General features: G+C 38.4%; 3 protein-coding genes across 4 annotated transcripts; 1 reads left to right on the top strand and 2 right to left on the bottom strand.

Moving 5' to 3' along the window:
• Positions 1 to 1,142: 1,142 nt before the first annotated feature.
• On the bottom strand, positions 1,143 to 3,907 carry LOC126597713 (uncharacterized). 2 transcript variants are annotated; one of them, XM_050264523.1, is made up of 8 exons: positions 3,706 to 3,905; positions 3,448 to 3,594; positions 3,228 to 3,340; positions 2,938 to 3,030; positions 1,854 to 1,956; positions 1,695 to 1,769; positions 1,473 to 1,568; positions 1,143 to 1,361 (listed from the first exon to the last, which is right to left on the bottom strand). In XM_050264523.1, the coding sequence occupies exons 1-8, from the start codon at positions 3,796 to 3,798 to the stop codon at positions 1,305 to 1,307; spliced, it is 777 nt and encodes a 258-aa protein (XP_050120480.1). In that variant the 5' UTR covers positions 3,799 to 3,905; the 3' UTR covers positions 1,143 to 1,304. The 2 variants fall into 2 exon arrangements, with proteins under 2 accessions (XP_050120480.1, XP_050120481.1); XM_050264524.1 differs by lacking the exon at positions 2,938 to 3,030 and having other exon boundaries at positions 3,706 to 3,907.
• A 1,036-nt stretch (positions 3,908 to 4,943) lies between these two features.
• LOC126597363 (40S ribosomal protein S21-2-like) lies at positions 4,944 to 6,454 on the bottom strand. Its single transcript, XM_050264150.1, has 4 exons — positions 6,332 to 6,454; positions 6,156 to 6,227; positions 5,916 to 6,048; positions 4,944 to 5,207 (listed from the first exon to the last, which is right to left on the bottom strand). The coding sequence occupies exons 2-4, from the start codon at positions 6,203 to 6,205 to the stop codon at positions 5,145 to 5,147; spliced, it is 246 nt and encodes an 81-aa protein (XP_050120107.1). The 5' UTR covers positions 6,206 to 6,227; positions 6,332 to 6,454; the 3' UTR covers positions 4,944 to 5,144.
• Positions 6,455 to 11,003: 4,549 nt separating this feature from the next.
• On the top strand, positions 11,004 to 11,665 carry LOC126597444 (protein RALF-like 33). The gene has a single exon (XM_050264241.1). It carries the CDS (start codon positions 11,061 to 11,063, stop codon positions 11,439 to 11,441), a length of 381 nt encoding a protein of 126 aa, XP_050120198.1. The 5' UTR covers positions 11,004 to 11,060; the 3' UTR covers positions 11,442 to 11,665.
• The last annotated feature ends 823 nt before the right edge of the window (positions 11,666 to 12,488 follow it).

The raw sequence follows: 12,488 nt of genomic DNA, 5'->3' as shown, positions 1-12,488 counted from the left end.
GTATAAATGATAGTATAAATAGATGGTAAAAATAATATTTTTGAAACATGTCAGTTGATAAGATAATCTACGCTAAATTACAGGAAGGAAATATAAACTTGAGTGCGGAAAAGGGAGCACATTACGCAAACCAACTTAATTAATTAAAGCTCATATCTACGTAAGCCTAGCCCTAGGAACTCATGCAAACTACAAGTGAGGTATTTTATTATTATAATTTTACGAATTAATAATTTAATTGGGCAGATGAAAATAATTTCTTATTTTTATATTTATTTTTTAACAAATAATAAAATAATCTACATTAAATTCATTTAAATTACAAAAATATAATTCAAACACAAGTTGTAAAGGGATAAATACACTACTTTAATCAATTTGGCTTAAGCCAAGTTGAAATATATAGCTTGTGTCCTTGTTTTGCTCCTTGTTTTTTTTCCTCGTATACAATTGTCAACGAAGGTCTCCATCACATGATATATTTTGGCTGTGTCAATATGTCATCAGATGTCATGTTAATGAAAGATGGCTTTAAACCCTAACGAGAAGCCACATTTCAACTGAAAAGATATGAAGTCAAAGAAAATAAGAGCCAACATAAACTTTTTCTAACTGTCGTCTGTGTTAAGCTAAGTTGGCTAAAACAATGTGTTTTATCTTTTGTGCCCAAATTCAAATCTCCATCCTCATATCTTAGATGAATTCAACGTAGTTGTCCTATCGCTTATCAAAAGAAACTTTTTGACCGAGACAAATGTGTAATCCAAATTTGTGTACAATTCCAATAATTTTGTAATTTTGTGGCAAATAGTGACTGGGTTCGACATTTTGTACGAAAATTTTCATGCATTTTTAGATGTCGACTGTGGACCGCACACGTATGGCATCTCCGGGTACACCCCGCAGGCATTGCGATTTCCGGCTGCCGGATTTAAGTTTCGAGTCTTAATCGGAACCTCAAACCATGAAATCCGAATGAGGATGGTGTCGCTTTCGACTCGTCCGAACGAGACAAACTGCGCTCCTTGTCTATTCCTGTGGAGTGTCGATGGAGTTTCTCTGTATATACTAATTAAGCGGCGGCTGTTTAATTAAATACTGAATACATCATGTACACAATACAAACAAATTACAACCAGTGATTCACTACTCGTAAAATCCTTTTAAAAGCCCGAAAAATTTATAGTTTTACAAGAACACTCTATAATAAAAATATAAATTGTCAATTTCTAGTTTCTACACAATGATGCAGATCTTTGTATCAATGAGAGTGCAAAATATTACATCAAGAAATAGGACCCGAGTCACCCGATATTGTAAAAGACCTTTGTCGATCCTTTCTTTGTCCGTACTTGAGTAACCTGAACAAGCAGTAAAAGACTTTCTTGAAGCACTCACTTCATCCTACTAATTTTGCAAAAAAATTGGGACATCAATCAGTTCATAAGAACATTGAAGCAAATGGATCTTACCGTAATGCTCTTGATCTCTGATATATCAGAAACATGGGTACCGCCACATGGGCAGCCAAGGCTGTCCCCTAGCTTCACAATGCGAGGAGTGCTGTCCTGCAAGAGATCAGAGATGCAAAAAAGGAAATGCAGTTAAAGTTAGTACTCGACGATTTTCAGCACTGAAGTTTGAAGGGTCCAATATGAGCATGTATTGAAAACAGGTCTAGTGTAAGGAATAACCTTTGCAATATAATCGGGAAGGCAATCACCACACAGCTTACACGCTTCTTCATATGGTAACAAGGCAGCAGAAACCTTACAAAAATATGGAAACGGATTAGATCTAATATTCCATACCAAGCATGCAACTTTAGATAAATCCTAAATATTGCAACTCACTTTTCCTCCTCTCGATATTAATGCATTAGCTTCTACCTCCAACTCCTTTCGCTTACTTTCTGTATCTTTTTGTGGAACTGTGCCTTTATATTCCACATATGGCCTGGAAATATTATGAATTTACAAGTACTAATTCAGAAGGATATGCAAACAACAACATCGTGTCTCAAAGATCAAAAACTGTTCACATCTCAGAATACTGAGGCTAGCAATGAACTAATTTAAATTTGAGAAGAATTGGTGAAGCATGTGTCATTGACTCATCACTTATGCCAGTGCTGGTTTTTTTGTACGGTTTATCTGTTTTGGGGTAACAGCTTATCCGATATACAATAATGGCTTCATGTGTCCTTCGAGACAACTCCACTGGATCCTCAATCCAAAGGAACACTATTGACCTAATTGGCTCTAAGTAGCGTATTTATTTGGTGGCTTATATTGGGCCCCATAACCCTTTCCACTAGAACCACATAACATACAGGAGACTTTATGGAGAAGGTTTGGAGGCCTACATAAGGCAGCTGCTGCCCAAGCCAAATGGGTCGGGGTGCTCTCGGCTACACTCAAATCATCGTGTTTACATGTGACTGTTATTAGGCCATCTACATATGTCGATCCGAATTCACGCGTCAACAACATAAAAGTTCCTAGTGTTCATTCATGGGATGGTGAAAAATTTTCACTTTAAAGCCCACGAAGACCGATCATTGTGCTGTTTTCCACAGATAGATTGACTCGTGGAAAGTTGAAGTACAAGTGAGTGGTTACTGCATTCAAAAGGAAGGATCATTGTGCTGTTACGTTGAAAAAAATCCTGGCAGCTCACATTTAAACATATCTAAATTGAGCGTGATCGTGTCTTTTCTGTTTTGTTTATTTTAAGATAACTACGAAATTTTTCAATATAAATTGCATAACAAAGAAACTCAAATGCCAAGAAACGAGGATTGAGGAAAGAATTAGAAACAAGATTCTTGCCGACTAATCGTTTAGGTCCCTGATATTAACAGAAGATTTTGCAACAAGAAACATACCTACACTTTGTAATCTAGGCTTAAAGCAATAAAGCAGAAATAAATCATACCCCTGAGGGAAATGGTAGCCTTTGGTTGGCTCTAAATCACCGAATCCCACATTTCTCATGCATGTATCCAGCAAATGCCCAGCTGAGTGAAGCCTGCACATAAACAATTCCACAACATTCAAAATATAGAACACGAAACAGCAAGTAAGCAAACCATCTTCGGAGTTTTTTGGCCGAAAATCGAACTTGATTTTGGTTATACAATAAATGCTCAATCAAAGAACAAGTTGAGCAACTTAATTATAAATATAAACAATCAAATGATCCGATTTCTTCGAGTATATGCGTACCTAGCATTAAGCCTGCGCCTAGACTCATCCACACACAACAGCACCTCTTTCCCCTTCTCGAATTTCGACTCCGATTCCTCACCGGAATTTTCAATGAAACCGTAGTGGTAAACCTAATCAAAATCAAGTGAAACACCAATCGAAGACATTAATTTTTTATTTTCTAATCAAACATTTGAAAATTATAGAGAGAGACCAAATCAACAATTTGATTACTTACTATGCCGTCTCGGGACCGCACATCTTCTACTACGAATTTGACCCCGGAATCGGAAGCGGCGATGAAGCCGGTGTCGGCAGGTTGCCCGCCACCTTGGGGATAGAAGATCGTCCGGTCCAATACCAAGGCGGTTCGTCCATCTTCCCCCTTTCAAATAATACAATTAGGGATTGCATTAATTTTCTGGCAGTATTTTCTCGGGAAACAAACAGAATAGAAAGGAAAGGAATGAAGAGTGTGAAGTGAAAAGCAACTGACTTTAGATACGGATAGCAATGTGGCGGTGGATTGGAGCTTCCACGTGTCGTCGAAGTAATCAAGCTTCGTGGAGCCCGAGCTGCTCGAATCCATGGCTGCCGGCGAATGCCGATTCGAAAACTGAGTCGCCGCGGCGTTCGGAACTCGTAAGCCGTTGCGTGGCGCTGGCGCCTCTAGTAGTCCACCACGGCCTAAAATACAATGCCACGTTTGATTTTTCTAATTTTTTTAATTATTATTTAGCTGTCGAATTTTGAAATTTTTACCTTTTTTGAAACTTTGACCTTGTAGTTACGTTTACGTAACGCAATCTATTTCCATGAAGAAATTACTGTGTTAATGAGAAGTTTACTATTTCTTCTTATTTTAATCTTAATGTATTTTTAAGCTTGGCAAAAGTAAGATACAAAACGTAGAGAAGCTTTTTTTTTGGTTCAATACCTAGAAGGCTTTTGTTCAGGCATCGTCAATGGCCTCTCACAATATCAATGAAGAAAGCAAACGCCTCATCGTCCATACAGTCTCTTCGGAACAAGCTTTTTGTCGATGAAACGCCTCATCATCCATACAGTCTCTTCCGAACGAGCTTTTTGTCGAAGACTCGCGAAGGTTGCTGTGCGCTCTTTCGATGATGTTTACTCGGCCAAGTTAAGTTGCAAGAATTTCAACAAAAGCGCTCAGGACAATCAAATATTGGAGGAGGTCAACATCAGCAAGATCTTGCTGGTTTCTTGACGCGCAGGGAAAAAACTCTCCCGATTACTGGAACACCGCAGGGCTCGCGGCAATGTCAGGGACTTGTATAGGCAAAGGGATGTGCGACCACTTCATAGAAGCAACCTACGTGTACAGCACGATCTTGGTGCATTATGGGGTCGATTTGAGGCAGAAAGGCCTCGAGCTTCTGCACTTGCTCAACCGCCACAAATCGAAAGGGTTGAGCGAAACAGAATCCAGAGAGGAAATGTTCCGTAATTAATGATAAAACATTGCGTATTATTCTACGCATTGACAATTCACACGAGTCTTGACAAAGTTAACGACAATTCACAAGTGCGGGGGATCTAAACTAGTGTTACTTGCTAGAGAAGGCAATACCCACAGAACATAATCTATGTCGATGCTCATAAGAAATATTGGGGTCACTAGATCAAAGCATGTACCGTCCTGGATTTCATCCGAGGACAATTTTTGACATAGATCATAAGAATAATCATGCATATCATCAGTGGAAATAATTTTACGAAACCAGAAATATAATTAAGATCTCAATGGGTGGAAGTTTCACTACTTAATCGTCAAAAGAACAGCCCATTTCAAGAACACCAAAAGGTTGGGAACTACTTGCAACATTCAGTACTAATGGAATAAGACATCACATAATTTAGTTCAGAAATTAAACAACTCATCCCCATGAACTGAAGAAGAATCATCTCTTTCTACTGTTTAACTTCGGTTTTCTTCTTCTGCCAGAGACGGTCCAAACCACTGTCGGCCTCTCCCTACAAAACAAAAGAAAGCACAAGAAATCAGAGCACAACAGATGGAATGCCAATATTGCAAATGACCGATACGAAATTATAAGAGGATGCTCATTACCGTTGAAGAACAACTGAAAACCTAATAAAACAAAACCTCAGCAACCCAACATCAGAATCATGGGGAAAATTCATACTTGGGATAAGAAAAGTTTGGAGCTTTTCGAGTTTGACTGTGGGCGTCAACAATTTTTTATTTAAATCTATCAGTCGGTCGTACCCAGTGCACAAGGCTCCCGCTTTACGCAGGGTCTGGGAGAGGTGAATGTCGGCTAGCCTTACCCCTATTTATGGATACTTCAGTAGCAATTGTATCCAGATGTAATAAAGAAAACGATATCTGAATAAAAAGCGATTGTTTCAGCATAGTTAAGGATTTATGACCGCAGCAACAGTCAGTGTGTGATTCGTATGTTATTTTCCTCGTGGGTTTCGAATGCAGCCTCTCAAGTCATCTACTTTGTAATGTAATAATAATACAGCTTAGAACGCAGTCTTAGAAAGCAAATGATAGAATCAACTGAGATTAACCGAACCGAAAAATACAAAACTATAATCAAATTCCGCAACCGTACTGCACATTCTTATCACCCAATACATTCACAAGTGCCCAATAAAAACACATATATTACCACAATAACACAGAACAGAAACGAGGGAAAGAAGGCAAACCTGAGCGCGGACGTAGCCGCAGAGAGCGAAGGTGGAGCACTGGCCTGTGTAGATGCCATGCTCATCCAAATGCCCAATGTTAATCTGAACAGACGCGTGGTCCTTGGAGGTGATCAGCCTGTTCGTCGCCGAGCTGCATCCAAACAAACACAACAAAATTTAACCCTAAAATCCCAATCCCAAAAACAAAACAATCGCACAAAAAAAAAAAAAAATCGCCGATTAGATTCGAATGGGTACCATTTCCTCGGGATGTAGAGCTCGGTGATGATTCCCTCCTCGTTTTGCATCTTGGCGGTCGAGATTATAACCCTAGAAACAAAATCCAGCAAACACAGAAACGGATTTGAGAATTTGATTGAATCGGCGAGGATTTTGAAGACTCGGAATGGAAGGAGGAGAGAAGAAATCTATACCTTTGGGGAAGTCGGAGTGGTGGCGGCAGCTGCTGGAAGTGAGAAGCTCTGCTTTTGTTAGGGTTTTCTAAAATCTCAAGGGGTTATAGCTTTTATAGGAATGAGAACTGGGCCTATCAGATGAACCCAATTGGCCCAAATAATTATATGCAACGGTCATATAGCACCGTTGGGGGCGTTCTGTTCTGGACCCGTTACTGGATTGTCAGCTTTTTAGCCCATTTAGGAAGGCATGAGGATTGGGACTAATTTTGGACTTTGGGCTAGACTGGTGACGTAAGGTACCGTTTGGTACGTGGGACAGGACGAAATGGAATGGGACGAGGTGTTATGTCCCACGTTTGGTGCGCCTAAAATGGGTGGAACGCGTTATTCCATTGGACGAATTTTGGGTGAATTTTCGTTCCGCCTCACCCCCTGGAATGACTCGTTCCACATTCGTGTAACACAAAATTATAACCTCTTTGTCACCTTCTTCTTTCTCCTTGTTTCCATCTAATGGCATCTTTGCTCCCTGTCTGTTTCGTCCCGTCCTGTCTCGTCTCGTCCAATCCCATTCCGTTCTATCCCATCCCGTCTGCATACCAAACGATACCTAAGAGTCCGACACAGTGCGTTACATGCTTCAATTATGTACTTGAAGGGTTAAAGCCTTTTTAGGCACTGTGTTTTGGAAGAGAATTTTGTATACGATGCGGTCTCTCTTAATTACGAGGGAATAAGCGCGGGTTCCATTAAGGGATATGTTGGGTCCCAACCTCTTACCAAAAACCGGAAACGGCTCGAAAGGTCCTTTGGGAACTCTATGACAGTCTGGTACAAGCCTCAATAGAGTTCATTAAGGCCTCGTTTGGCAGCTCGGACTGTATTGACTATTTCTGTCGGATAGGATAAATAGTTATCGGATAGTACTGACTAAATTAGTCGGGCGTTTGGTGCAGTATCGGACTAATGACCGTATTATTTATACTGTGTTTGGTTTTATACCGGATAGGCTAAATCAAACTTAAAATTAAATTAAACTTATAAAAATAAAATAAAAATCTGAAACCATCCCTTCTTCTTCCCCATTCTCTCCGCCGCACCCCTCAAACGCCCTCCCTCTCTCTCCCTTCTTCTTCCCCGCCTGCCTGCACATCTGGTGAGCAACCATGAGTCATCAAATCCACATCAACCCAAATCAAGATGCAACTAACGATTTGTTGACAAGGTTACCTCCTGCACTGCATCATCGCAAGTGGGATGGACTGGCGGCGGTTTGACAGAGAGAAGGAGAGTAGTTTGTTGGCGTTTTGAGAAGAGAGGTTTCCCAAACACCATGCCGGCCAAGAGAGTGCATGCTTCTTTGCAAGACCCAATTGCAGGGGAGGACGACGACGGCGACGGGGAGGACGACGATGGTGAGAGAAGGTGACGGGGGGGGGGGGAGGACGACGACTCCTAGAGAGAGAGAGAGAGGGCCGAGAGAAGGCGAGAGAGAGAGAGGGCCGACTAATAATCCCGGCCTTTTGGTTGGTTTTATTAGTCCGGTGTATACCGTGCTAAATAAGCACACCGGTTAATTTAATCCGGCGCTTATTTAATACGAGTGAACGCCAAACACCCGCGTCCGTATAATTAGTCCTATCCGATCCTCTATCCGATCTGCCAAACAGGGCCTAAATGTTTGATGAAATGCATGGAGGATAGTTCTCAAGGCTCGGCAAAGTGATGCCCAACACAGCTTGACAGATGTCGTTGGACCTCGATATCATTGCTCAGCATAGGTCGACAAGCCTCATCAGCATAGCTCGGAAAATGTCGATACGTCCACCACCTAACATAATTTGGCAAAAGTCACATTCAATCCTCTACAAGAAGTTTTGAACTTTCACACTAAGACCTATATTCGCCAGAAAGGTGGGACCACGCGTATAGACGAAATCAATTGGAATACATTGAGCCTTTTTTCGTGTGTTGCACAGACATGTAGCCCTAATTTGGTATTGAGGTAATTCGGAAAAAAAAGGTTATTAAAAAAATTGTTTTTTTTATGTTTGAAACATTCAGCTTCAGTTTTTTTTCACAATTTTTGATAATAAAAAAAACCAAAAACACAAAGTTGCAAAACCCAGCTTTGAAAAACCAGTTGTTTTTCACATCTGTTTTACATAAAAGTTTATCAAATACTATAATACTGCTTTTTTTTTTCTTTTCCAAAAGCACTTTTACAAAAAAGTTTACCAAACACTCTGTTACTTTATTTCACAGCTGCTTATTCTCACAGCACAGCAGAAACAGTTTTTTTTTAAAGCACAGCAATACCAAACCAGCCCGTAGTATAACGAACGGAACCTTAGAACTTTTTTCCTTGTTTTGAAAAGAAAAAAAAAAGGTATATGTATTTTAAATTTAGCTAATTTTATAATTTTGTTGTCCGACGTCAATAGATTTCAATCCAAAACACAGTGATCAAGAAGGTTTTAACTATTGATGTAAAGGGTTTTGAAGCATGGCAAGATTCAGTACTTTATATTTACCTATCCAAATATGCATGATTTAAAGACTTAGGGCATGTTTACGTATCTGTAATCATAATAAAAATGTAGAATTGAATTTTGATTACAAATTACTCCGATGTTTATTAAACATGAAGGAATCAAAAAAGCAGTGGGGCCCACACAAATTTTGGAATTCAATTCCTTGTATTGGTGGAATTGGATTCCCTCGATGTATGTAGTAATCTAATTCATGATTGCTTGGGCAATCGGAATGACACTTTTGTTCCCTTTATGCCCTCACTTACTTTTTTATTTCCAATACTATCTTTATAAACCCATTAACCCTAGTTTAATTATGCACAACTTCTTACTTTTTTTATTTTCATGCTCATTCACATTATGCACAACTCCATGCATATGCCGAAGAGAAGAAACTACAACTTGAGCTAGAAAATTTAAATATTAAAGTAAATACTTAAATTTATAAAAATAAAAAAAAAACAAAAGCATTTTAGTGTGTCTATGAAATAAAAAAGCAATTTAATTTTTTTTCTTACTATTATATATTACATCAAATTTTATTTAAAAAAAGTATAAAAAATATTTGATTTGGGACAAGGGCATTTTAGTAATCATACTAGTTTATATTCTAATTCTGCTGAATTAGTAAACAGCTTTATAGAATTCTATTCCGAATCTAGAACATTTAAGTAAACAACTTCAACAAGAATCCGATTTTGACTTCTCCTCATTCCAACTCCTTCTCAATTCAATTTCTCCTCAATTCATTCCTCCTATTTTCATTACAATTACGTAAACGCGCCATTAATGTTTTCATACATATTTCGCATTTTTTGCCCGTTAAGCTTGGCATGTAGTTGTAGACTCGAAGTGGTTTACCAGCTTTTTTTTTTTAGTAGACAATTGGTGGCAAGTTACGGTTATCTACTTTTTCTGGGAATTGGAAAAATGCACAGAGACATTTGAGACTCCACCTGACCACAAATTTGGCTTCCATAAGTCTAGATTACAAGCTTGTTGGGTTCAGTCCTTGGATTTGCAGCAATCAAACTAAGCATTTGACAGATTTTACTTTCGACAAAAAGAAAAAAAAGAAAGAAAAAAAAAAGGATTTTACAAATTCTCCCCCGATGCACTAACTCAAGTGGGTGAGAGAAAGAGATTTCTTTTTACAACGTCAAGGGGGAATGAATTTACTTTGCACTTTACCTAAATCATCCTCTACTCTTTTAACTTCAAATATAATTTTTGCAATGAAAAAGGGTAAAACGATTATGATATGTGAATATTCAACTATAAATTAATTCTTTAAGCACTTATGCTAAAGTTTGATTATTGAATATGAGATACTCTCATCATCCTTCTTAATATGTGGTTTCGAGAGTAACATTGGAGCACATGTAGCAATTTGGCCGGCCACATACATAATATACTCTTATGTACTGTTAGAATGAGCATTGAACTCAAAGTAAAGTGACAATGGTTGTAGATGTATCGGAGATTTTAAACACAAAAGGCTTCCACATCTAATATGAGATACTCTTAATATATCATCTCACTTGTGTCGTCTTTTAAACCTAACACACTTGTTCAATATTATCAGTTGATGTCGAAGCATGTATTTTTTATCCGACCTAACACTCCATTTAGTATGAATTTACGATGTTATTGTTAGTTAGAAATAATATAAATGTGTCTATCAAAAAAAAAAGAAGAAAATGAATGCTAGTTTGAAGAAGTTGAGATTCCACTATAAAACTAATTGACAATATTGGTAGTTGTCCAACTCCTTATAAACTCTTGTTAGGTTTATCTTTCTATCAATGTGAGACTTTTTTACCTTCAAATTCGCACACACCCTCTCACGTGTGACGAATTTTCAGGCCAAATACGTGAACAACACGAATTGGATGATGTAAGACATGTGTGACCGTTGAGTTTCACATGTGAATCAATATGCTTTGATATCACGAAAAATTTGAGATCGTAACATTATTATTTTTGTTTAATCATGACAGCTCCCAAAGAAAATGCGTGATCAGTGGGTGTCCAGAAAGTCATTGGCATTCTTAAACTAGAAGCCAAAGACGGTAAAGTGGCATATCCCTGTAAATAATCCAAAAACAAGTGGCATTTCCTCTCCAACGGTCAGTTATAACGCCAAACCACTCCACAAACCCAGTTCCTCTAAAAAAGTTCAGATTTTAGACAAAAACCCAAAAAAGAAAATGGGAAGCTCAAGCTCAAGAACTCCATCACTCTTTGGCTGCATCTTAATCTGTGCAATCCTGGCCGCCCATTTGGTAGCGATTGCTTCGGCCGTTGATTTCAGCGGCGGCCACCAGCTGGGCGAGTTGAGCTGGGGTTCGATTAGATCGGCGGCGGGGGGACTGATAGCTGACGAGGACGAGGATGCAGAGATGCTGATGGACTCGGAGATCAACCGGCGCATCTTAGCCTGGAGGAGGAGGTACATTAGCTACGGTGCGCTGAGGAGGAACACTGTACCCTGCTCGCGACGTGGCGCGTCCTACTACAACTGCCGACCCGGGGCTCAGGCAAATCCCTACCGTCGCGGCTGTAGCGCCATTACTCGCTGCAGGCGCTAATTTCAATTTTTTTTTTTTTTAAATTTAATTTCCACCTCCTTTTTTATTATAAAAATTATATTGCTTACGGTCTAGTGGGTGATTGTGTGTTATATACCTGATAAGATTTTAATCAATGTTGTAATATTGTTGCTCTTCCATTTTTGTATTTTTTATTTATGATTATTTGTGATGAAAATTAGAGAAAATAATAATAATAATATTATTATTATTTGTGATAAAAATCCAGATTCCAGAAAACGTGCAAGTGGGTTGTAAAGGGTACTTTGTGGGGCGCGTGTGCGTGTGATCTGTATCCTTGCAGTGTACAACTGTCTTGCGATAGTGCAATCAAGAACATACATGATGATTGGATTTTAAAGCAAATGAAATTTAGATGCAAAATTTCAATTTCGGCTGCGGCTTTTTTGTGGGATATTTTTATGTGTTACGGGATGTGAGAGATATGTACATATATGATTGTATATAGTTATGTACGACTGGTGAGACCGTGGTAGAGTAGATTTTCTCTTCTTTAGTGGGGTGGTAGCCTATGGGAGTGAAATTATGAGAAACTAACAAATTTGGGTGGATATTAATGTAAAGGTCGATACTTTGTTTGCAGAAGAAATGTTGCTATGAAAAGTAATACAACCTTCACCGAAAAATAAATTTATTTGTTCATACAACACGATTTGACTTCATTTATGGCTCATTTGGATATGCTTTTAAAATGTCTGAAAACGCTATTGGTTAAATTGATTTTGAGTTCCAAAAGCACTTTAAGTGATTTTTGGAATAAGCACCAGATATGTGCTTCTTACATGAAGCACTTAAAATGTTTTTTTTAGGATCCACTTGGATTTTTACTAAGGATTGGTATAAAAAAACATTTTCATCAAAAACTATTTTAGTCATTTTACAAGTGCATCTAAACGAGCCCTTATTAAAAACAAATAAATAATTAGTTATAAACAATTGTTATCATCATCCTAAAATAAACATCTCACAATGTTAAGTATCAATAACAACTCTTTTATATGCCAAATATTGAAACTAGGACAAACA

Source organism: Malus sylvestris, chromosome 13 (genome assembly GCF_916048215.2).
Source record: "Malus sylvestris chromosome 13, drMalSylv7.2, whole genome shotgun sequence".
NCBI lineage: Eukaryota > Viridiplantae > Streptophyta > Magnoliopsida > Rosales > Rosaceae > Malus > Malus sylvestris.
This window is presented reverse-complemented; position numbering and strand designations above follow the sequence as displayed.